This window comes from Moschus berezovskii, chromosome 24, assembly GCF_049115385.1.
Source record: "Moschus berezovskii isolate FMDL1 chromosome 24, NW_MosBer_1.0, whole genome shotgun sequence".
Taxonomy (NCBI): Eukaryota; Metazoa; Chordata; class Mammalia; order Artiodactyla; family Moschidae; genus Moschus; species Moschus berezovskii.
In genome coordinates this window covers 17,397,606-17,423,204 of record NC_142483.1, presented here as the reverse complement: position 1 = coordinate 17,423,204, position 25,599 = coordinate 17,397,606, and the positions used below count along the sequence as shown (strand labels likewise).

Below are 25,599 nucleotides of genomic sequence, written 5' to 3'. Positions count from 1 at the left end.
GGGGATCTTCCTGACCCAGGGATCCAACCCACATCTTTTGCACAGCAGGAAGATTCTTTACTGGTGGGAAGACACCAGAGAAGCCCCAAGAGCCATTTCACTTGGACCGAAATCCTACAGTTCTTGCAAAACCTTCCTTTCACGGGGCCACACAACTCTCACAAACATTAAATAATATCAGATTGAATCATGGATCTCCCCAAAGGCTTAACTCTTTGTCCTTTCAGTCCAAAGACTGACCCATCCCAGCAGATCTACAACTGCTTTTCCAGCAATACACTACTAATATTTGGTGTGTTAAATTGTATATAGCAAAACGTGCATTAAAAATTATGTTATTCACACCAGACTTGACTTTAATTACGCCCATCAGAGTTGTTGACGAGCTGGAATCTGGGTGTGTCCAGGAACAGCTAACTGCCAAATCCAAGTGATGGCAGAAAACCTGGCAGAATTCCCCACTGTCCCCTGCCTCCTTGTCCTCCCACCCACACACAGAAGGCTCCACACCCCAGGTGCTCTATGGGGTGGACCATTTCCGAGTTCATCACTTTCCAGGAGAAGGCATATGGTGTGCGATCACAGCAGAAATGACCAGATGTCAGGGCTGACTTCCAGCTGGGTTAAGAGTGACTGCAGAGACTGATGCCTAGATTAAGCGGACCAGTTTCCTCATCTGAGTGACAAAAACAGGGGATCCTAAAAATGAGCTCATTTCCTTCATTCCCTTGGGGAATGAAACCCACGATCTTCAGTTCCTCAGAGAAGTGAAAGCAGCAACAAAGAATCCAGTAATTCTTGTTATCAGCAAGCTTTACAAGTCAGCGGAGTCTGAGCAGGTGGCCCAGAGCCTGCTCTTCAGACACTGCTACCCTCTCTCCGAGCCCTGAAGTCGGAGGAGCCACGATGCCTCTGCCGCTGGCCTGCCTGCTGCTTCTCCTCCTCTCCACCCACAGTGCCCTGGCCCTCAAGATCTGTTCCTTCAATGTGCGGTCCTTTGGGGAATCCAAGAAGGCAGACTGTGATGCCATGGATGTCATTGTGAAGGTGAGCCCATTTTCCTCTCAGAAAGACTGCTGGATACCCCTCACGCTTTCTCTAAAGCTTTCGGACTTTTAAGAGACTCGAGGGGTTTAACTGAAGTTAGCCCCTAGGGTGAAGGAAGCTTGTGCACTCTCTTCCACCCGCTCCGCTCCTCTCCCTTTCTTTTCCCTTCTCTCCCCCTCCAGCCATCAACCTTCTTCCAACTCCCAAGTCTAATCTTTCTCCCCACTTAGCTAAGACTTCCCTGGGGTAATATGATCAATGTCTTGAGACTCTGTTTACATTCTTCTGGTGTCAGTTGATTCTCTTTATTCTATGCTGCTGCTGCTGCCGCCAGGTCACTTCAGTCGTGTCCAACTCTGTGCGACCCCATAGACGGCAGCCCACCAGGCTCCCCCGTCCCTGGGATTCTCCAGGCAAGAACACTGGAGTGGGTTGCCATTTCCTTCCCCAATGCATGAAAGTGAATAAGTGAAAGTCAAGTTGCTCAGTCATGTCCGACTCTTAGCGACCCCATGGACTGCAGCCCACCAGGCTCCTCCGCCCATGGGATTTTCCAGGCAAGAGTACTGGAGTGGGGTGCCATTGCCTTCTCCGCTTTATCCTATAGGTTAATTTATTTTTGATGCTGGGGCTGAAACCCTTCCCAAGACTCTGGGTTTTATTACCTTAGAAAACCCCAAAGACACCACATTCTGGTGGGAGCGGCAGGGGCCCTGGGTTCACCTTTCAGCTGGCAGCCAGGTACACCAGCTCTGCAAATCCCTTCTCCCTGAGCCCCTCAGTGCCTTTCAGTAAGATGGTCCTCACACAACCTGGCTGGCATTGCAGGGTTACTGTGAAAATGTAATGAGTCCAATGTAAGAGCTAACACTTACAGAGCCTTTGCTAAGCCCACTCTGTGCCAGTCACTGTATTAGGCATTTTATATTAAGACAACTTATTTAACTTAAGTAAGCCATGACCACATCTGTCACGTCTTCATAAACACTATCACCTCCTCACCCACAATTTCTTCCCCATCAGATTTTTTTGTAAAATAATATCTTAATTTTTTAAAATTAGGACTGTAATTTTCAAAATTATAAACTTACATTTTACAAATTAATTTTTATTAAACTACAAATAGTTAATATGGACTATTTTGAAAATACAGAAACAAATAAAGAAGTATCCTATCACTTGAAGATAACAGTTGTTGGCACTTGGGTAACTTTGTTGTGGATATTTTTCTATCCAAAAATTATACATAAACATGCATCTATTTTGCAGCATGGAGATACCCTATTCTGCTTTTATATAAGAAGTATTTCATATGTTGTTAATATTCTTTTAAAACAACTTTTAATGCCTTATGCTGCGTTTCCAACGTGTTTCATTCAATGCTTCCCCATCTGGGGATGCTTAGGATATTTCCAGTTTTCCTGTTGCAATACATCTTCCTCTTTGATCTGCATAAGTAAGGGCTTCCCAGGTGGCTCACTAATAAAGAATCCATCTGCAAGAAGCAGATGTGGGTTCGAGTCCTGGGTCAGGAAGATCCCCAGGAGAAGGAAATGGCAACTCACTCCAGTATTCTTGCCTGGGAAATCCCATACAGTAACAATAATAATAACATTTTGCTGTTTGCCTCCTACATGGCTGGCCCTGTTCTAAGTATTCATTTGTCCTCCAACAATCCTGTGAGGGAATGATTATTATTATGCCAATTTACAGATAAGGAAACTGAGATGCAGAGTAGTAGCAGAAACTTTTTTACAGTGGAAGACATTCCTCAAAGTGAGAAAACTAGATCAAAGTATTAATGCATTGTCCTGGTGGCTCAGATGGTAAAGAATCTGCCCACAGTACAGGAGACACAGATTAGATCCCTAGGTTGGGAAGATCTCCTGAAGACAGGATCTTCTACCCACTCCAGTATTCTTGCCTGGAAAATTTCATGGATAGAAGAGCCTAGAGGGCTACAGTCCATGGGGTCGCAGAGTCAGACACAACTGAGTGACTAACATTTTCTTTCAGTTTTCATATACATATCCTAAAGTGCTTTCCAGAAAGATCTGACAGTGGTTAAGTGACTAAAACAGGAGGCTGGCTGGGAGAGCAGCACCCAGCTCTCCTTGGTGAACCCTACAAGTCTGACTCCATGATATGCAAGCCTGTTGATGGAAGACTAAGTCTGACATAGTCTTGCTCTCTGTCACTACATTGGTATATCTTCAGCCCCTGGCACTTCTTAATGGCACCAGGCCAGTGTCGGTGGCCCTCTCTGCTCTGCCCTTTTTAGAGAGGAAACTAGAGTATATATGTGCTCTGGAAACAGGACTAGTGGCATAATCCCCCTGCTCCGTGTTTCTGGAAGTGATGTGAAAAGACAAAATGAACACTAGGATGCTCTGTCCTTGACCACCAAACTCCAGCGCACTAGAACTCCATACAAAGGAAGGTCCCAGTGGCCTCCAGCGGGTGTCAGCACCCTGGTCCTCAGCTTACTGCTCATTCTGAAGGGGACCCTCCTATATTCTTTACCCACTGAGTTCTTCTTTGTTCTTTTTTTAGCCACTCCCTATGGCAGGCATTTGGGATCTTAGTTCCCTGACAAGGGGTTGAACCTGTGACCCCTGCAGAGGAAGCGCAGGGTTCTAACCACTGGACCACCAGGAAAGTCCCCACACTGAATTATCTCTTGCCTCTCAGGGCTTGTTCAAAAGTCTCCTCCATGGAGACTTCCCTGATCCTCTGGGCAGATGTAACTAATTATTCCTCAACACTCTCATAGGCCTGACTTTTATTTAGCACAATTGTCTTTGGTCTCTCACTGAAGCTAGTTCTTTCCATTTGCCTTTTTCACTGATAACGAGTCTTTGAGGGGGGGACTATATTTTAATAGTGTAGCATGGTGGGCTTTGCAGTCATGTGAACCTGATTGCACATCCTATTCTCCACCTAGACTGGCTCCTTGACTTTAGTCACTCAGTCACTCTGAGCTTGGTTTCCTCCTATGCTTAATGAGTTCAAAACATAGCTGTCTCAGAGCTGGTGAGGCTCTGAGTAGGCTCACAATAAATGTTAACTCTTACAATTATTATCATTGTGCTTCTTTATTTCTGCAGTATCCAGCCTGGTATTCTTTACTTACTAAGGCCTTAGTAGATATATTTTATTGTAATTATTCAAACAAAGCCAACTTGCGGAACTTACAGGGGTCATGCGCTTTTGGTCTGGATTCTGGTTGCCTGGGTTCACATTCTAGCTCAGCCATTTTCTAGCTGGGTGATTCCGGATAGTATCTCAGCTTTCCCAGAAAGAACCGCAGGCTCTTTGTCTTTACAATGTATATCATAATAGTACTTACCTCAGGGAGTCCATCATTTATTTCAGAGGAGAAGATAGTTAATTTAACAAAGCACCCAATCTGACACTTAAAACATAGTAAGTGTCCCCCAAATAATAAAACAATCAATCAATCTAATTGAAAAATGGGCAGACAATCTAAATAGATATTTCTCTAAAGAAGACGTACTGATGGCCAATGGACACATGAAAATATGCCCAATGTTGCTAATTATTAGAGAAATGCAAATCAAAACTACAGTCACTCTAGTCAGAATGGCCATCACTAAAAGGTCAACAAATAGCAAATGCTAGAAAGGATGTAGAGAAAAGGGAGCCCTCTGACATTGTTGGTGGCTCAGATGGTAAAGAATCTGTCTGCAGTGCCGGAGACCTGGGTTTGATCCCAGGGTTCGATCTCCTGGAGAAGGGAATGGCAACCCACTCCAGTATTTTTGCCTAGAGAATTTCATGGATAGATGAACCTGCTGGGCTGCAGCCCATGGGGTCACAAAATAGTGGTACACGACGGAGCAACTAAAGCTTTCACTTTCACATGTATAACTGACTCACTGTGCTGTACAGCAGAAATTAGCACCACACTGTAAATAAACTATAATGAAAAAAAAGAGTAAGTGGCCAATAAAGGGTTTCATTATTTGTAGTAAATGGCCTCACACCCCCGGGGAATTCTCTCTCTGCAGATCATCAAACGCTGTGATATCATACTCCTGATGGAAATCAAGGACAGCAACAACAGGATCTGTCCCACGCTGATGGAGAAGCTAAATGGGTAAAGATGGGGCCCCGGGACCCTCTGCCGACTCAAAGCCAGGTGCAAGGACATCTGAAAATCCCCTGGGAACCGAAACTAGCGTAAGGACCAGCACTGGCCCAGACCACCAGGTCACGTGGCCCACACTGCCCAGGCTTTCCATTTTATTAACTGCGGGCCTGAGAATGTTCAACCAGCTAGTTTTAATATGATAAAACAAAAGAGGGAAATGGGTGAGGTGTCAGGCATGAGAGAAACGGAACAGACTAGAAGCTGAGCTGAAGTACTGTTACAAAGAAAAGACTGAGTGCAAATATGAAAACGTGATATGCCCACGGGCTGGAAAATTACACCGCGATTAAAAGTCATGGTTACTACACAGTAGGTTAGAGCTAAATATTCCAGCATGGAAAGATGGCCACAATACATGGCAAAAGCAAGTTCAGAACTATACGTAGAAGAGCCCATTTTAGTAATCACACTGCACCATACATGAATAAGGGTGTGGTTGAGTTTGCATGGACATAACAGAAAGACAGGGAGGATGTGCTCAGCTGTTCAGAACGGTTACTTCCGGGGCATGGTGGGTATGACTGGAAGACCACTTGGAAGGGGGGTGTGAAGAAATGAAAAACATTTGCTTTTTATTTTATATACCTCTGTCAGTTCAGTTCAGTTCAGTCGCTCAGTTGTGTCTGGCTCTTTGCAACACCATGGACATATACCCCATGGACATAAACCTCCGTATGATGTGAGTATTTTACAGAAAGTCTGAATTTGATTATTTGATTTGAGTTTTTGAGTATTTTACAAAAAGTCTGAAGGCTGAGAGAAACAGCCTTCAATGGTCTCCTTCACAGAGAGAGGCCCTTGGGCTGATAGCAACCACCCCTCTCTGGGCCTCAGTTTTTCATCTGGGAGTCCAGACTTGGAGCAGAACATCTCCTTTTTAGCCTCCCCGGTCTGCTCTTGACAATGACAGAGGGAATGAAGCCTAGGCACTAGGCACCTCCACTCAGCTCAGACCGCGTGGGCTTGGATTCTGGCTTGGCTATGACCTTGGACAAGTTACTGAACCTCATTGTACCTCATTTTCCCCATCTATAAATAAAGCTAATAATAGAACTCATCTTCCTGGGATGTGGTGGTAATTAAATCATGCATGTAAATGGTTAAGCTGTGCCTGGTATGGAGCAGTGGCGACTAAATGCTAGGATGTTCATCGTAAAAGTAAGGGGATGTATGTAATGGCAAGTGATGATCCAGAGGGCCGCGGAAACAGCTACTGATGTGCCGTAGCCACACCACAAAGGCAGGCATCCTGCTAATCAGTTTGTGTGTGCTGTCATTCACTCCTCACAACTCTGTAGAGCAGGCTCTACCACTGCTTCCCTGACAGCTGAGGGACTGAGACAGACAGCAAGGATCTGCCCAAGGTAACCCAGCCAGTAAATGGCCAGACCTACCTTTGTACCTGGGTGGGGTCTGACTCCAAAGCCAGTGCTCTAGTCTAAGTCCCCTCAGCCTTCTCTGAAGTGGCCCAGGCCAGTTTTCAGAAGCATGGGGGACCGAGGGGACAGGGGGTTACAGGCACCACCTGCAGCTGGTCTGGAAGCCCTCCCACCCTCAGCGGTCTCAGTTCTCCCCACCCTCCCTAGACTGTGCTGTGGACTCCAAGCAGAGCCAGGCCTGTTTGTCTCCTAATTCTCTGTAAGCCAGGAAGGGCCTTCGTCACTTCACAGCTGAGTCATTGCAAGCAGTCTGCCAACCCAGGACTTGGCAGGCTAGATTTAGAACAGAGCCAGTCTTTCCAAATTGGAAGCCCAGCGGAATCCACTGTCTGCACTCCTGAGGCCCCCATAGCCAGCTCTGCCTTAGAATATTCATTTCCAGGAATTTCTGTGGGCTCTAAGTTGGCCCCTAAAAGCCCCCTCTGGTTTCTCCCAGTGGAACCTGAGAATATGCCACAGCTTAGACATACCCCAGATCGTCTAGTGGGAAGATGAAGTAGACTCTGCCCAGGGTGGAGTTATCAGCAGACTTGGCACACACATGTGAGAGTCAAGTCTTCCTGATAAGGGTGAGACAGAGGATCAATGGGACTTTATGACTGTATCTTCAGCCCCCGGGTCAGAAACAATAGCTATTTGGAATCACGGTTTCAGGACTTGTGAGAAAAATGCCTGGGGGTTTTCAGAGCAGAAAAGAAACGTCCAACAAAAATCTTAGTAGGTCAGCCATAAAAAGGAACTCATTTGGATCAGTTCTGATGAGGTGGATGAACCTAGAACCTATTCTACAGAGTGAAGTGAGTCAGAGAGAGAAAGGTAAACACCGTATTCTAACACATATATGCAGAATCTAGAAAGTTTACTTACAGGGCAACGGAGAACCCGACATAGAGAACAGACTTCCAGACGTGGGGAGAGGGGAGCAGAGGCGGAGATGTAAGGAGAGAGAAAAAAGGTAACTTACGTTACCATATGTAAAACAGACAGCCAACGGGAATTTGCTGTATGGCTCAGGAAACTCAAACAGGGGCTCTGTATCAACCGAGAGGAGTGGAAAACAGGAGGGAGCTTCAAAAGAGAGGGGACATATGTCTAACTATGACTGATTAATGCTGAGGTTTGACAGAAAACAGCAAAATTCTATAAAGCAATTATTCTTCAATTAAAAAAATAAATTAACTGAAAAAAAATCTTAGTAGGAATCCTGCATATGACAAATGTTCAGGAGTAACCTGGTGAAGTTTATTCTACCAGAAAGTATGAGGTGCAGTCCAGCCACAGGCCAGAACAACCTTCGGGCTGACTGTGGCCTGAATCTTCTATGGTCTCAGTGATGTCCTGTACCTGTTCTCAGGTACAGGACAAGTCAGGTGGATTTGGGGGTGAGTAGGATCTCAATTCAAATCCCAGCTCTGTACTTGCAAACTATAAAAATGGAGTAACAGGAGTACTCCCCTTATCAGGACAAGAAATAATGGCAGGTGTCACATTCCCAGTCAGTGGTGGCCCTTCTTATGAGACTCAAAGGTTATAGTGAACAGAAGCCCTTCTACATGATGCCACTGGACATACGGAAGCCGATTGGAGGGAGGGGAACCTAGGCAGAGAGAAATGTTTGTTCTTTAAGATGCAATGTAAAATCTTTTTGTTTTCCAGAAACTCAAGAAGAGACATAACATACAACTATGTGATTAGCGCTCGCCTTGGAAGAAGCACATATAAAGAACAGTATGCCTTTCTCTATAAGTAAGTATAAATTATGCTTCCTGGAACATGGTTTACTTATCAATATGACCGTGAATGGAATAAAAATCTTTTCCTCAAAACCAAATTTAGATGTCAAACCAGTTCTCAATATTGATCAAGTTACTGACCTGTTAAAATTGGGGCTGATGGAAAGGATAATATTAACTCTTCAAAACTAATTTATTGGATGACTCGGTGACCTGGTCAGGAAAGTCAAGAGTTCTTTATCCCTCATGGTCAAGTCCTGGCAGGGGATGGAAACATGAATTGCCCAGCATGGCTGCTCTGGGACATCACATTCTCATTTTCTTCCTACTAATAATTTCTGCTGAGTCTGACCTTTAAGTTTTGAGTTCCCCAGATATTCAGTTCCCCAAGGGCTCTGGCCCTTGAGGAGACTGACTGAGCCTTGTCCTCAGGTAAAAGATCCCTTCTGGCGCTCGACTCTTCAGTTCGACTCTTCAGGGGAGGCCAATAAAGCTGTGGGAACATTCGTCTCTGCTTCTTGAAAGAAGTAAGAAGAGAGCCAATTCATCTAGGAGGACTATCTTTTTTTCTTTTTTCTTCCAGAGAAAAGCTAGTGTCTGTAAAACAAAGCTACCTCTACCATGACTATCAGGCTGAAGACGCAGATGTATTTTCCAGAGAACCCTTTGTGGTCTGGTTCCAGTCACCCTACACTGGTAAGACCCACAGGCCCCTCTCACCCCTCACTACCCCAGCAAGCCCATGAATGGGCAGCAGCCCTGAGTTGTGAGCTGTGATCCCAGGGTTTATGCAGCATCTTTAGGGAGGCATTTCACTTGAGATGACCATTAGGGGCTCCTAACACTTGGATGCGGAGGACACAGTATAGTTTGATGGCACCAGGCTGGCTGCTTAGAATGCCACAGCTCAAGACTTCCGTGTCCTTGAAGCCACTTTCTGGAATCAATAATAACCTTACTCTTACCTGATAAGAGTAACCTTTGGAGCGTTTAGGCTGATGGCAATTATTTAGAAAAATCACCCAGTCTCAATCAAGGACAGCTGCTCCTTCATTTGAAAAATCTGAACACTGGCCAACAAAGATGATCTCCCAACCTAGAGCCACACTGCCCCTCCAGTAACCACAGAGCAATCTCCCCTACAGACTGGGGGTGGAGAGGAAATCTAAAAGATTGCACCCTGATCTCTGACAACAGTAGTACTTGTATTCCGTTCTGTCGCTCAGTCGTGTCCGACTCTTTGCGACCCCGTGGACTGTAGCCTACCAGGCTTCTCCGTCCATGGGATTCTCCAGGCAAGAATACTGGAGTGGGTTACCGTTTCCCCATTTCCTTCTCCAGGGGATCTTCCCGACCCAGGGATCAAACCCGGGTCTCCCGCATTGGAGGCAGACGCTTTAACCTCTGAGCCACCAGGGAAGCCCAGTACTTGTATTAGTCACTAACAATTATTTCTCCATGATGAATGCCAGGTTCCTATCATTTTTGCAACACCCAACAAGATGGCAACTAGGATTGTCTCTGCTTTACGATAGAGGAAATTGAGGTTCAAATACATGCAGTCATACACCCAAGGTTATCCAGCAGCTATTGGAGTGGACAAGCCAGGGCTGTAACACAAACTGCCATCTCAGGAGCCCACGCTTTTAACCACCATGCAATACTCAACAGAAAGTCAAGAATTACTTTGATTTGTAGACTGGAACTATAGAGAATCAGACCTTTTTTTCAATACCCACTACATGGGTACTGGACAAGACAGAAAAGGTCCCTATCCTTGTGAAGTTATGGTGCAGCAAGAGGGACAGATAACAACTGAACAGTCGGAGCTGTCTGTATGAACACATATATTTAAATCACACAAATATTAACATCTTGAACTATGAAGTTAACTATTTCTGCACAGGGTTAATAGGTCAGAACAGAGTATTTCAGGAAAACAAACATGGAAGAACAGCAGAAGATTTTCAGTAGGAAACCAACAAAAAAGTGAGAAGGAGGTGGGGGCTGTTGAGGAACCAGAAATGCCTTTCAGAGAGCACGTTCAATAATCGTTTTAGTCATGCACAGGATTCACATTTAGCTGACCTGGCAGTGTTAGGAGAGGCCCGTCCCACCAAATGATTCTTTCTTCTTTGAGAGAGTACTCAACCTTCCACAAACTGCTGAACAGACCTGTTTGTCTGGAGCTTCTGCCCTTTCCCACTACCCTCCCCCTGCAACACCCACCCCTGCTGGGATGGCACCACAGCTCTGCCGTGTTTGGAGTTTTCTCTCCATCTGATCAAGGAAATGTGTTTATGTCCGCTCTGTTTGGGATTAAAGAGGAAGGAGTTTGCCTTTTATCTATCTTTTCTTCATTCATTTATTCTCTCAATCATTCATTCATGAGTTCAATCAACAAACATTTCTGAGCACCTCCAAAGTTCAGAGCCAAGAGAGTGAACAAGAAGATAAGCCTGCTTATCTTTAGGTTAAGTTTAGGTTACAGTGGGCCAAACTAAGAAGCCAAGCAGGTAATTTCAGAACGTGAAGGCAGTAAGCAGGGTTTACTGAATAGCAGGGTAAGGGGCCACCTTAGACAGGGCAATTGGGGGACACCTTCCCGGAGGTGACAATGGCTCTGACCAGAAGAAGCCAGTCACAGATTGTTGGTGGAAAGGCATTCTGGCGGGAGGGCACAGTGAGCACACAAGCTCAGAAGCAGGAAAGGAGTTGGGATGTTAATGGGACGAAAAAGAGGCTGGGGAGTGGGAAGGAGGAGGGAGGAGGAGAGAGAGAGACAGGCTACCGAAGCAGGGCAGGTCTGGGAGACAGGCTGCTGGTCTGATGGACTTCCCACCGTGGGGCTTGAGCTGCTGCTGCTGCTGCTGCTAAGTCACTTCAGTCGTGTCCGACTCTGTGTGACCCCATAGACAGTAGCCGACCAAGCTCCGCTGTCCCTGGGATTCTCCAGGCAAGAACACTGGAGTGGGTTGCCATTTCCTTCTCCAATGTGTGAAAGTGAAAAGTGAAGTCGCTTAGTCGTGTCCGACCCTTAGCGACCCCACGGACTGCAGCCTACCAGGCTCCTCCATCCATGGGGTTTTCTAGGCAAGAGTATTGGAGTGGCTTGCCATTGCCTTCTCCCGTGGGACTTGAGCAGTGATTACCTAATAGACCCCAGGTCCTGAGAAGAGAGGGCACTCAGGTACAGACCAAGGGAGAGCCTGAGGAGGAGGTGTTCGGAAAGACACCCAGCTCCTCTCAGGCTCCCTCAGTCCCTCCTGCTGGGGAGGCCCACAAAGGACCACTCTGCTTTTTTAAATAAAATTGTTTAGGCTTTTTTCCCCCCCTTCTAATTATAAAAGGAGTATAAACTGAAAACCCTTAATTTTTTTTTATTTAGAAAAAGTTTTTTTTTCCCCTTAGTATAAAGTCAAACAGGCTATTTTTTTTTAATAGAAAATATAAGGCACTTTTTTTTAAATGAGAAAATAAAAACACCCACAATGCCAGTGAGGAACACTGTCTCCCAGCTTTCTCTTAGTCAGGAAGGGCAACTGGGAGGAAAAGAGGCTTTTGTGTGCTGAAAATGGCAGCCTAATGACCATAAGGTTATTTAAATCTCGACCACTGGACCTTCTGGAAGTGGGGGGCTCTAGATGAGACAGTCCGTGCCTCTTGGGGGGACAGCCTGTTTCCCCGAAACAGTGTTCGTGGAATCTTGACAGGAAATGTGTGACCTCTGCCTCTTCCCTGTCCCTCAGCTGTCAAGGACTTCGTGATTGTCCCCCTGCACACCACCCCCGAGACATCCGTTAGAGAGATTGATGAGCTGGCTGATGTCTACACAGATGTGAGACGTCGCTGGAATGCAGAGGTGATGACCCTCTCTGTCTGCTGAACTCCCATCTAGCAGGGGCAGAATCTGGTTCCTGAGAGGGGGATGAGCAATTCTGAGGGAGTGTGTGGAGGCAGGGTCTGTGGAGACCTTGAGAGCTTCAGTTTAGGCCTTTCCTCAGCCCAAAATATCTTTCTGCTAAATGTGCCTGGGTATGCTCCCTGTGGGTCCTGGGAAATTCATACCCTGCTCCACTAATAATGGCTGCCAACATTCACTGAGCAGACGAATGGCTGGTGCCAAGGCACTATGCTGAGGCTGCACACGGATACATTTACTTAATCCTCCCCACAGCCGGATGAGGTAACGACTTTGATCATTCCAGCTTCACAGCTGAGAACAGTGAGACAAAGAGATGTCAGAAGTCTTTCAGTTACAAGTGACAGAATCCCAAAATGGCTCATGAAAAGAAAGAGCAATTCACTGGTTCAGGGCAGAGTTGAACAAGGCAATCAGGGCTTGTCTTGTCTCTCTCCGGTCTCCATCTCTTAGCCTTCCATTCCCCTGGGTGGGCTCCATTTTCAGGCTGTCTCCACCCATACGATGGCAAGATAGGCACCAGCAGTTTCTAAAGCAACTGACAAATGTTCTGTCCCACAGTGGAACAAATACACTGGGATGGAGTCTCATTGACTAAGTCTAGGTCACATGTTCATCCCTGAAGCAATCACTGATCAGGTGGTTGAGATGCTCTGATTGGTTAAGTCTGTGTCAGTTCCACCCCGACCTCATGGACCACGGTAGAGGAGGAAGATGGTTCTCAGAGAAACTAGGGGTGCTTTCACAGAAGGGGAATAACAATATGCCCACCATCCCTCCTGGCCTCAATTATTTCCTCATCTGGAAAACAGGGGAGCCCCCACCCCACCCTCCATCCCCAGAGGCCGTGAAGTGAAAGTGTATGGCACATGTGGAAAAGATCCAGAGGGCTCTTCCTCATTCTTCTTTCCCCTTTTAAGATGTGACTCCAATGACACAATCCCTCCACCTCAGTTCTGCTGCTCAAAGTGCAAAATCAGTCAAGTAAAGTGTGGACACAGAGCTGGGGCAGGGTGCATGCAAGGGGTGTATTTCATTGCTGATTTGTAAAAGGCAGGGTACGAGAAACACTCACTTGTTCCTAAATTATAAATTCCATTCACTCCCTTGGCAAGAATTTACTGAGCTTCTGTTAAATGCCAGGTACGGGGGAGGCCTCAGTGGTACAACAGTGAGCTAGAGGGGAAAATCTTGTGCTGAGCGAGGGAGGGGCTTTCAGGGAGGCTGATTTGGATTCAGTCCTTAACTTCACCACTTGAACTTCCAAGTTGAGTAGCCTACAGCAGGTCACTATATCCTCCACTCTTTCCACAGGGCACAAAGGTCCCTTCTACTTCTTAGTGCTTATTGTGAGATTTAAAATAAACTTTATAAAACACTTAATGTTTGGCCTGGCACACAGGAAGTGCTCACTAAATCATGCCTACATAAATAGAAGCTGCCTGACACTCCAGTTAAGGATGACATCCTGTCCTCAACTGCACCCACCAGTCTCAGGGAAAACCATGATACCCAAGGTCAAAGAAAAATGTTTTTGAAGAAAACTCTGAGGTCAGCAACAGCACCAAACAATAGCGCTAACAAGGAAATCTGTTTCCTCTCATAAGAATACTAAAATTCTGTTTCAAAAGCCCTCCAGGGGAAATCACTTCCAAGACAGAAGACTCTGATGGTGGCGTTAGGGCAGAGGTGGACAGCTCATTCTATCAGTCCCTCCCCGTAAGCCTCTTCTCACTTCCTCAATAGGCAAAATTCCCACAAAGAGTTAAGTTCCCAGCTTCAAAACAAGAGAGGAAAGAGCAGTGCCATACACCACCTGAGTTCATTTTTCCTTCCTTGTAAACAAAAGGCACGGATTCATTCATATGTTTATACCCACAGAGACAAAAGATGTGAAGGAATGACTGAGCTGTGTTCTTTCATCTTTAATCTATGCTCCAAACTGGAGTGACTCGGTGATTAAGAACAGGAGGGAGCAGCTACAACAAATATCCTCCTTCCCATTAAGAACATCCTTCCTTGTCATACTCACCCGTCCAATACTCAGCAGAACTGTGGCTCGGTTTTAAACTGTGGCCTCTTCTTTTAAAAAACAAAAAGAAATTAAAACCCTATATTAGTCTGCTTGGGCTGCCATAACAAAGTCCCAAAGACTGAGTGGCTTAAACAGCAAAAATTTCTATCCTCACAGTTCTGGCTGGATGTTCAAGACCAGACTGGCAGCAGGGTTTGGCTTTCTCCTTGGTCTTCCCTCTATGTCTCCATCTTAATCTCTTTTTATAAGGACACAAGTCTTATCAGAGTAGGCCCACCCTATATGTAACCTCATTTTACCTGTATTAACTCTTTAAAGTTCATTTGCAAATACAGTCTGAGATGCTGGGGGTTAGAGCATGAATCTGGGGGGACACATTTAGCTGATAACTGAACTCATCATTTACTGGATGTGCAAGGTGGAGTCACTGCTACTAGCTCTGCATGAAAGTGGCAGACAACAACGCCTACAGGAGACAGTTACAAATCTTGTCTTTCAGAATTTCATTTTCATGGGTGACTTCAATGCTGGCTGCAGTTATGTCCCCAAGAAGGCCTGGAAGAACATCCGCCTGAGGACGGACCCCAAGTTCGTTTGGCTGATCGGGGACCAAGAGGACACCACGGTCAAGAAGAGCACAAACTGTGCCTATGACAGGTAGGCGGCATCTGCCAGACCACCATGAGCCCACACAGTGCTTGGTGCGCGTCAGGGAGGGCGGCTCCTCCTGGGCAGATGAAGCTCCTGGATTGGATAGCCAAGCTGCTTAGACTTTAGGCCGCCTCCACTGGGTACTTTGTGAAGCATGCAAACTGAATGGCCATATATGGTGGCCTTGAACACATAGCTTAGCAGTGGCAAGGGCAGGCTTTGCTGTTGGATGGGCCTGGATCCAAATTCTGTCTCTACCACTTAGTAAGTCTGGGACCAAGAGAGCTAAGCTCTTTATGTCTTTGTTTCCTTACCGGTAAAACAGAGATTATATTAAATATGAGGTTTAAACAAAGTAACACATATAAATCTTTTAACACAATATCTGGAATATGGTTAAATGCTCAATATATTCACTGGTTGTGAAGCACTACATCCCAAAGACATACTGCAAATTATTCACTCAATTCTCTGTCACTGGGCACGAGGCCATTACCAAGGGTTTGCTATTCAAAGCACAGCTGTAATGAACCTCCTATATATATATATATGTACATATATAAATGCATTTTGTGTGTATTTATGATTTTCTCAGGATAGAAGTCTAAAAATGAGACTAGTTACTGCAAAAAAATTTATACTTCTAATGCTTGACCATATGTTGGGGGTGGGGAGGGGTGGATGGGTTTCACTGTGCAGCTTGCAGGATCTTAGTTCCCTGACCAGGAATTGAACCTGGGCCACGGCAGTAAAAGTGCTGAGTCCTAACCACTGGACTGCCAGGGAATTCCTGTGCTATCCTATGCTGAGTCACTTAGTCGTGTTGGACTCTTTGCAACCCCATGGACTGTAGCCCTCCAGGCTCCTCTGTCCACGGGATTCTCCAGGCAAGAATACTAGAGTGGGTTGCCAAGCCCTCCTGCAGGGGATCTTCCCGACCCAGGGATTGAACCCAGGTCTCCCGTATTGCAGGTGGATCTGCAATCCTTTACCGTTGTAAATGCAAATATATACATCTAAATAATAGCATTCTCTAGTATTTATAAACTCTCCTTGGAGATTTTCAATCAGCTTTCAACTTTGCTCCTGAAGTCAGGAAGTGAGAAGGGACCTGAAGTGTGGGAACATTCGTGACTGGCCCATCCATAGCAGAAACCACGGGTGGGGAAGTCCCAAGGAGCCCTGGTCCTCAGAGTGGTTGCTATTCCCCAAGCTCAGCAAGCCACCAAGGAAGCATGATATGGCCAAGAGGACAGTTCTCACTTCTCTAGTTTCAAGTTCCAACTTTCATTTTCATCCCATGACCTCCTTCGTTCCTCTAAGAGCTTTGAGGGCTAGTGTGCCTTCTGCAGACTTCATCATTCCAGCTTCCCTAAGTGGAAACAGCCCTGGCCCTGGGAAAAGCAGAACTAAGGTGGGGAGTTACAGGAGCCTGAGCTGCCTGGGTACTGCCCCCTCCATCCTATTATGAGGAGCTACCTCAAAACTGGTTGAAGAGAGTCCCTTGCTCCCTCGCCCACTTGCGTATACCAGCTGTGTGGCCTTTGCAGGTTAAGTCCCTTCTGTGGTCCCATTGCTCTTCCCTGGCAGAGGAAAGGGAGGTGACTGAAAGCAATGCTGCAGAACAGTGCATCCCAGGAAAAGATAGATTAGATGGGGCCGAGGAGCAGGTCAAAAAAGATGCTTACTAAAGGACTCCCAGATGTTTTTTAAAAAATTGTACTTTTTTAACATTTATTTTCATTTATTTATTTATTTGGCTGCCCCAGATCTTAGCTGGAATACACAGGATCTTCCATCTTCACCGTAGCATGTGGGATTTTTTTTTTTTTTTCATTTGTGGCATGTAAACTCTTAGTTGCGGCATGTAGGATCTAGTCCTCTGACCAGGGATTAAACCCAGGCCCCCTGCATTGGGACCATGAAGTCTCAGCCAGTGCACCACAGGGAAGTCCCTAAAGGACCTGCGGTTTTATGCACTAGTTTGCCAAAGGATGACAGGATTTTTTAACCATTACTTTCTTGTTTCGGTGCTCCACATTTTTTATGTTTTCCGGAACAGTATGTATCTCTTACGGTTTGTAAGAAGGCATATGAGGGAGAGGATGAAATGGCCTCAGTGGCAGTCTTTGCTCTGTGCTGTGTTCTGGTGGGCATGCCGAGATGCTCAGAGCCAGCTGGGCACTGGAGCCGCCTCGGGAAGCTTGGTGGGATCCGCTGACTCGCCCCCACACAAAACTAACACAAACCCAAAACAGGGGAGCCCTAACTATGCTGTTCTGCACGCTCTGGGTCTGAAAGGATGGCTTCAAGAAATCTCCACCTGAATGCCAAGAGTTTACTTATGGAGACGAGGTCAAAATCAGCCAGGTGTTGTTGGCAGCCAACAAAGGAAAGTAGGTCAGCTGGCTGGAATCAGGGAAGGCTCGGTGGACAGTCACGGGCGGGCAGTCCGACCCAGATTCTCACTCTTCAGCCAGTTGGTTAGGGCCGTGAAGACCCTAACCACGTCACCACATTTGAGATATATCGGACTCCATTTAACTGCCACTTTCCTATTCTCTGTCAGCACTGCAAAGCGACAGTAGTATAGTTTTTTTTTTCTCTGTATTAGTCTTTAAATCTATTCCATTATTACTGAAATAAAATTAATGTCAAGAGAAAATTTCACAAAACTGAAGGTAAGGAAACAGCATTACTTGTCATCAATCAAAAAATAATTGTAAAAGTAAGCCCAATGAAAACCAAAAAATGTTAAATTATGCCTTAATTCTCTTGTCAGCAGAATACTCTCTGTCAGATGAAATCGGAGCGTAGGGAAATATTAAAGATAAGCCAGGACCTTTTTCTATAATTGAATCAGGAAAAGTGAAAATAACTGCAAAGGAAATATCTTTCAGTACTCCAGTCATTGCTGTGTGCTGAGATGTCTACATCTCTTCCACTGCCAGGGCTCCCTGCTCGAACAGGGGACACAGGCCTGGTGCCCAGGTCACAGCAGGGATGACCCTGTTTTTCAACCACAGGTGCTGTGGTGAGGGGCTTTGTCAGGGAGGGGGAAATGCCCCCTTCAACCCCACTTGAGTTCTTGTGGCTGGACTGACAATAAAGTTGGCAATACTGATTAATAGGAGAAAAAGAAACAAATCTTAATTTGTACACACAGAGGTCTTATAGAAATAGGACCTAAGAAGTGGTCAAGTTGCAGAAGTATCTCTTTTGACCCACCTCCTAAAGTAATGAAAATAAAAACAAAAATAAGCAAATGGAATCTAATTAAACTTAAAAGCTTTTGCACAGCAAAGGAAACCATAAACAAAACAAAGGAAACAAAACCTAAAACAAAACAAAATGAGACAACCTTCAGAATGGGGGAAAATATTTGCACACAAAGTGACTGACAAGGGATTAATCTTCAAAATATACAAACAGCTCATGTAGCTCTGTGTCAAAGAAATCAAAAAATGGGCAGAAGATCTAGATAGACATTTCTCCAAAGAAGACATACAGTTGGCCAAAAAGCATATGAAACGATGCTCAGCATCACTAATTATCACTTCACAAGGGTCAGAATGGCCATCATCAAAAAGTCTACAAATAATAAATGTTGGAGAGCGTATTGAGAAAAGGGAACTCTCCTCCACTGGGAATGTAAATTGGTACAACCACTATGGAGAACAGTATGGATGCTCCCTAAAAAACTACAGATAGAACTAGCATATGATCCAGCAATTCCATTCCTGGGCATATATCCAGAGAAAGCCATAATCCTAAAGGATATATTCACTCCAATGTTCAGTGCAGCATTGTTTACAAAAGCCAAGTCATGGAAGCAACCTAAATGTCCATCGCCAGAGGAACGCGTAAAGAAGGTGTGGTATATAGATACACACAGTGGAATGTCACGCAGTGCAGTGAAATAATGCCATTTGCAGCAACATGGGTGGACCTAGAGATTATCATATTAAATGAAGTAAAACAGACAAAGAGAAATATCATATATCACTCATATGTGGAATCTAATTAAAAAAAATAAAGATACAAATGAACTTATTCACAAAATAGAAACAGACTTGCCAATCTCTTAAACAAACTTATTGTTACCAAAGAGGAAATGTGGGAGACAGGGATAAATCAAGTGCTTGGAATGAACAGACACACTACTCTAAGAGAGAACCAATGAGGAACTGCTGTATATAGCACAGGGAAAGCTACTCAATATGCTGTGATAACCTATATGAGACAGGAACCTAAAAAGGAATGATTGTATGGATGCGTATAACTGAATCACTTTGCTGTATACCTGAAATTAACAACACTGGAAATCAAATGCACTCCAATAAAACTGAATTTTTTTTACAGTGGTCAAACAGAAGGCTTTTTTTTTTTTTTTTAATAATTTTTAGACAAAGAACAACAAATTTGCAAGGAATTGACAGGACAAAAAAACTCAGGTTTGGGTGCTCCATTAGTGAAGAATTTAAACAGAGTTTTGGCTTGGGGGTAGTCAATTAAAGAAGTAACAAAGTTTGTTTATACAGAAGTGTTGGCCTGAATTCCCTGTTTCTGGAGATAAGGGTGCCTGTCCTTCCTTCTACCTCCAGATGCAGAGAGTGTACCTTTCACAGGGGAGATTTATTTCCTGCTTTCAAGGAGACAGAAAGGAGTGTTTCTCTTGAATTAGCTGTTTCTTAAGTAATTTTAATTCAAAATAATCATATGCCATTGTGGCCTATTTTGGGGGTGGCCTGCTCTGAACTTCAGCACAAGCTAAAACCAGGGCTGGACTTTTGAACTCCATGTGAAAGGGCCAAGCAGTTCAGTCGTTCCAGAGGTCAAGCAAGAAGCCTGGTTTGATCTCAGATAACAAAAGGGTGTATTAATGTGATTCTTCTCCCTCTCCTTCTCCAGGATCGTGCTTAGAGGACAAGAGATTGTCAACTCTGTTGTTCCTCAATCAAACCACATCTTTGACTTCCAGAAAGCTTACAGGTTGTCTGAAAAGAAGGTACAGCTGTCATCTCATCTTTCTGTGCCACTGTCCTGGGAAGATGGGTTGGTGTTACTCAGTGATGGTTTAGGTCACCAGTGGAGACCTGACACTGGGCCACTGGACCTTGAGGCTCAAAGCCTATGATTCCATGACTTGAAGACCTGCCTCAATTTCTGATTGAACTGGTCCAGGGATGATGCTCCCAGTGTGTGTTCCTTTGGGTGACTTGGGGCATTTCATTCTCAGCCTCCCTCAGCTTGAACTGATTTGTCACTAAAATCAAGGTGTCTCCTAATTCCCAAACCTATCTCTCTTTTCTCTTTACAGGCCCTGGAAGTCAGTGACCACTTTCCGGTTGAATTTAAACTTCAGTCTTCGAGGGCCTTCACCAACAGCAAAAAATCTGTCTCTTCAAAGAAGAAAAAAAAGGCCAGTCATGCCTAGATACAAGGGTGCCATTTTATTAACTATTTCTTGCCTCTAAATAAAAGCAGCTCCAACAGGTATGAACTGTTCCCTGCGCTCAGGCCCAAATGCTTCCATTTTTCAACATGAATCTACTTCATCTTAAGCCAAACTGGGAAGAGTGTCTTTTATTCTCCCTCTTGAGCTCAAACCTCCCCTGAATGTCTAGAAAGGAAACTGGGGGCTTCACATCCTGACCCCAGCAGGTGTCACTGCTCAAACAGCTGAGAAGCCACACGAAGAGGAACATCGGCTTTCTGTCTCGAGCATCCTGTTCCACAGGAAACGACCCCAAAGGCCAAAATGCCAAGGCCCCAACAGTACCCCATGATTTGGGCAATGAGCAGATTTAGGACCTGGCCCTCCTGTGCAAGGTCAGGCCATCTTGCAGGGATGCGGCGTGAGGCCATTCCCACTGGTGTCCCTGCCTCTAAGCTGTCCAACTCAGCTAGCCCAGCGGTCACCAGTGTCATCCTTTGAAATTCCAATCTGACCACAGCCCAGCCCCAGCCCCAGCCCCACCCCATTTAAAAATCCTTCAGGAGCTCCTGTCACCACGTGGAGAGCGCCCAGGGTGTCTGAATGCCCAGGAAGGTCTTTCTTTCCTGGTTTATCATGTCAGCCTTACCTTTGCCCACCATGGACTGTAGCCCAGCAGGACTGCCCCTTCCCTGCATGCCCCAAGCTCCCCCTCCTTATGGGCTCAGCAACCCCTGTATGCCATACTCCTACTATAAGGTACACCTCACTGTATGTTCACCAAGGCCACTATTTGGGCTCTGTGCGGGCCTGGTGGGACAAAGGCCCAGCAGGCTGGGAGGGACTGGAGGATCCTGTTATCTTTCTGCAGTTGGAGACTTGCAGAGGAGTCCAGCAGCAGGTTACCATTTTACCAGTATCCACGGTGACCATTTTGGTTTGTTTTGCTTTGTCTTCCCTTATACTGTTTCTTTGAGTAGTACATGAGCAGGAGTAAATCTGTAAGCAGTACCAAGAAAGAAGCAACGACAAGGGACACTGTGCCCAGCCCTCCAGCTCTGGTTTCCTGTCTCAGAAGGGGCCCCACTTACCAGCTGACGCATTCCACCTGAGAGACTCTGCATAAATAAGCACCATGTGTAATCTTGAGAAATAGAGCCTGGCATACTATATGCGCGGTCCCACTTTTCGCTGATTTTCCTAATTATATTGAGGGCGATATGACTTTTGATATAAGAGTGAGAGACTGTAAGCCTGATATTTGAGATTTGGTTACATCTGCCTAAGAGAATAAAATCAAAAGTGCCCTGCTTTAAACATGACCTGATTTCCCCAAACATCCAATGAACCTCAGAGGTCTTGCTGGAACCAGCGGTGGCAAGGCTACAAAGCTTCCATGACCCCTTATGAGCAGTGCTCATAGTCCCAGAAAAACTTCCAGTTTCCAAGGTACAAAATGGTCAAGCAAGCAATTGACAAATGAGCTCATTGCTGAGGAAAGGGTCATCCCTTTGTCCCAAAGGCCAGCACCATGCCTGGGAGGACTCCTGTGCCAGAAGGGGGAGGGAGGGGAAGTAAGCCAGACGCTACCTGAGTCTGTCCATGTCTCTGACCTGGTCCTGCCACCCTGCAGCCTCTTTGGCTATAAGACATCTCTCTGTCCCTGCACTGGAGCAACTTACTGGGACCACGGACATCTGCCAGCTCCCATTCTGGGCAAACTCTGCCAAGCAAGAGGGGACGAAGTGCAGCTTCTTCTCACTGGCTGCAACTTAACAAGCCCCAGACATCCTCCCATTGTTCTGGCTCATTTGGCCTGGCTGGGACAAAGAGCTCCTGTGACTTTTGGGGGAGTGGGGTGTACCCTGTCCTATGTACTCACCCTGCTTTGGCTCTGTCCAGGGGGTTTGAAATCTTAGGGAACCAGTTACCATGCGATTCCCCAGGGTCCGGCACCCTCAGAGCCTGTCTCAGTAGGTCTGGGGTGGCCCTGGAACCTGAATTTTTAATAAGATCCTAGGTGATATTTGGGCTTATCTGGTGGCTTAGCTGGTAAAGAATCCGCCTGCAATGCGGGAGACCTGGGTTTGATTCCTTGGTTGGGAAGATCCCCTGGAGAAGGGAAAGGCTACCCACTCCAGTATTCTAGCCTGGAGAATTCCATGGACTGTATAGTCCATGGAGTCACAAAGAGTCAGACAAAACTGAGTGATTTTCACTCTCTGAATGGCCTAGGTGATATGAGTACCAGATTTTTCTTTCATTATTTATTGGGGACAGAATTTATCACCCACACTCCTATACCCTCCTAGATGAGAAGAGTTGTAACATGGTGTACACCATCACCTACTAAGCAGGGACCTTGAGCAGCTCACCGGCCTTCAGTTTCCTTACGTATAAAATGGAGCTAAAAAAGAATCAACCTCCTGGAGGAAGTTTAAATAAGATAATGCACTTAAAACACTGTGTGACCGACCATCTCAAAAGCCCTCAACAAATGAAGGGGGTATTTTTATTAATAAGACTTGTTTCGTTAAAGGGTAAGCCAGTCAAGTCTTTGGGTATATGTGCCCAGTTATTTGGGCTTTCCTGGTAGCTCAGATGGTAAAGCGTCTGCCTACAATGTGGGAGACCCGGGTTCGATCCCTGGGTCGGAAAGATCCTCTGGAGAAGGAAATGACAACCCACTCCAGTATTCTTGCCTGGAAAAATCCCATGGACGGAGGAGCCTGGTGGGCTACAGTCCATGGGGTCGCAAGAGTCGAACACAACCAAGCGACTTTCAACAACAACACCCAGTTATTTAAGGCTTTCAATTATTTAGAATGAATTTCTGCCATACAAGGAATCAGGCCAAGTTTCCAATTCTTTTTCGTTCATCACAGCAAGCATTTTGGCATATTTGAGTCTTGAGAAATGGAGCTGTCCCTACTTGCAGTCCTTGCTGTCTTCTCATCCTCATCAACGCTCCTTTCTTACCTCAAACACGCTCTCCAGGGCCCTTCATCCTCTCCCTGTGGGTTGGAGGGGGCAAGGAGGGGGATGCAGAAGGAGCAGCTCCAGTTCAGCCACCCTGGCTCCCATCTCTGCCTCGGTTGCACAAGGCAAGTGTAAAGGGCAGATGCAAAACTAGGGGGGAAAAGAACGACAAACTGGAGGTCACAGCTCTCTGCCCTCCCAGACGGAGAAAAAGTACAAGGGCGGCGGGGGGTGTGGGTGAGAGAGGTCACACCTGTATCAGTTACCAAGTCTTCACCATGGCCCACAAAGCTCTCACAAAATGGTTCTTGGCTTTCACTTACCTTTCCAACTCCACTGTCAACCGTGTACACTCTGTAGTCACACCACTGAGCTCCTTGCTCACGCTCTCGCCAGCCTCTGGGACTTTTCACATGCGGTTTCCTTCCTCCTGCATTGCTCTTCTTCCCCTTCTCTTAATAACCTTCTCGTTCCTCGAAACTCAGCTTAAACCTTGTTCATTCAGGGAGGCCTTCTCTGGCCAACTCTTCCCAATCTATTTTGGGATCTGCAATTACATCTTCCCATGGTGCCCCGTGTGTTCCCTTCCTATACCTCATCACATGTGCAATCACCTGTCCAATGTCTGTTCTCTGTCCTCAACCACTACCTCTATAAGGACAGAGCTATGTCTTCTCGGAGAAGGCAATGGCACCCCATTCCAGTACTCTTGCCTGGAAAATCCCACGGATGGAGGAGCCTGGTAGGCTGTGGTCCATGGGGTCGCTAAGAGTCAGACACGACTGAGTGACTTCACTTTCACTTTTCACTTTCATGCTTTGAAAGTCCACTCCAGTGTTCTTGCCTGGAGAATCCCGGGGGTGGGGGAGCCTGGTGGGCTGCCGCCTATGGGGTCGCACAGAGTCGGACACGTAGCATAGCATGTCTTCTTAGTCACTGCTTAATACACTGTTGTTGGTTAGTTAAACTCAGGGGGTACTACAGTACTATATCCTGGAGTAAAATGCAATAGTCTTTACAGAGTTCTTAAAAAAAACGATTCGGAGCAAAAGGCAGTAGACCCTGGGTAGGAAAATTGTTATAATTTTTCTTTTAGAAACATTCCCAGATGGAAATATATAATTTACAAAGTTCAATTCAGTCGCTCAGTCGTGTCTGACTCTTTGTGACCCCATGGACTGCAGCACGCCAGGCCTCCCTGTCCATCACCAACTCCCAGATTTTACCCAAACTCATGTCCATCGAGTCAGTGATGCCATCCAACCATCTCATCCTCTGTCGTCCCCTTCTCCTCCTGCCCTCAACCTTTCCCAGCATCAGGGTCTTTTCAAATGAGTCAGCTCTTCGCATCAGTGTCCAAAGTATTGGTTTCAGCATCAGTCCTTCCAATGAACACCCAGGACTGGTCTCCTCTAGGATGGACTGGCTGGATCTCCTTGCAGAAATATGTGTTAGTCACTTGCAAAAAGTTCTTCTGCTGAGCCTTTTTTCTCTAGGAACCTCTTTTACTTCTCCATCAAATACCCTGAAAGTTTCATGTTATTTTCCCGTCCTATTTACGACTCTTGCTTGTTTGAGATATTTTAATAATTTCATCAAAGTTAGAGCTGAAAACGTCTCTATTTGGGGGCAGGAGCAGAATTTTTTAAATCCGTATTTGGCTGCGCCAGGTCTCAGCTGTGGCATCTGAGATCTTTGATCTTCCTTGCTGCACTCTTTAGTCGCGGCATGTGGGATCTTGTTCCCTGACCAAGGATGGAAGCCAGGCCCCCTGCATTGGGAGCGCAGAGTCTTAGCCACTGGACCATCAGGCGAGTCCCTAAAAGAGTCTTTAAAGATAATGATAATGGCAGCAGCACTTGCCATCTTGCCAAAGCTTTCTCTGTGCCAGGCTGTTATTAAGAAATACCATTAGTGCTGTTAAGAAATAACAACACTAGAAATATGGGTTCTGTTGTCATCTCCATTTTTTAGAGGAAGAAACTCGGGCCCAGACAAGTTAAACAACTTGCCCATTATCACACAGCTGGTGAGTAATGGAGGTAGTGCCTCCCCCATGAGACAAAGTAGGCACAGGGCAGAGGACCACAGTAGGTTTAGAGGCCACAGGAATGTTTTAATTTGTTTCAGAATAAGGAGGAAAAGAAATTCAAAATTTAGGTTGAAGACAAACATTTTTTTT

At 45.8% G+C, this 25,599-nt stretch overlaps 1 protein-coding gene and 1 non-coding gene across 2 annotated transcripts; one reads left to right on the top strand and one right to left on the bottom strand.

Annotated features, from left to right (window-relative positions):
- The first annotated feature begins 242 nt into the window (after positions 1-242).
- DNASE1L3 (deoxyribonuclease 1L3) lies at positions 243-20,565 on the top strand. The gene is made up of 8 exons (XM_055414176.2): positions 243-1,047; positions 5,079-5,167; positions 8,317-8,406; positions 8,977-9,089; positions 12,143-12,255; positions 14,850-15,007; positions 19,913-20,009; positions 20,322-20,565. The coding sequence occupies exons 1-8, from the start codon at positions 907-909 to the stop codon at positions 20,436-20,438; spliced, it is 918 nt and encodes a 305-aa protein (XP_055270151.1). The 5' UTR covers positions 243-906; the 3' UTR covers positions 20,439-20,565.
- On the bottom strand, positions 15,716-15,787 carry TRNAK-UUU (transfer RNA lysine (anticodon UUU)). Its single transcript has one exon. It is a non-coding gene; the product is annotated as a tRNA-Lys (tRNA).
- Positions 20,566-25,599: the final 5,034 nt, after the last annotated feature.

What these genes read in the sequence shown, in the direction of transcription:
- DNASE1L3 (XM_055414176.2), top strand. Translation starts at nt 907, where the DNA reads ATGCCTCTGCCGCTGGCCTGCCTGCTGCTTCTCCTCCTCTCCACCCAC. An exon ending in CAGTATGCCTTTCTCTATAA is followed by an intron (nt 8,407 to 8,976) that starts GTAAGTATAAAT and finishes TTTTTCTTCCAG; the next exon opens with AGAAAAGCTAGTGTCTGTAA. An exon ending in ACAAACTGTGCCTATGACAG is followed by an intron (nt 15,008 to 19,912) that starts GTAGGCGGCATC and finishes CTCCTTCTCCAG; the next exon opens with GATCGTGCTTAGAGGACAAG.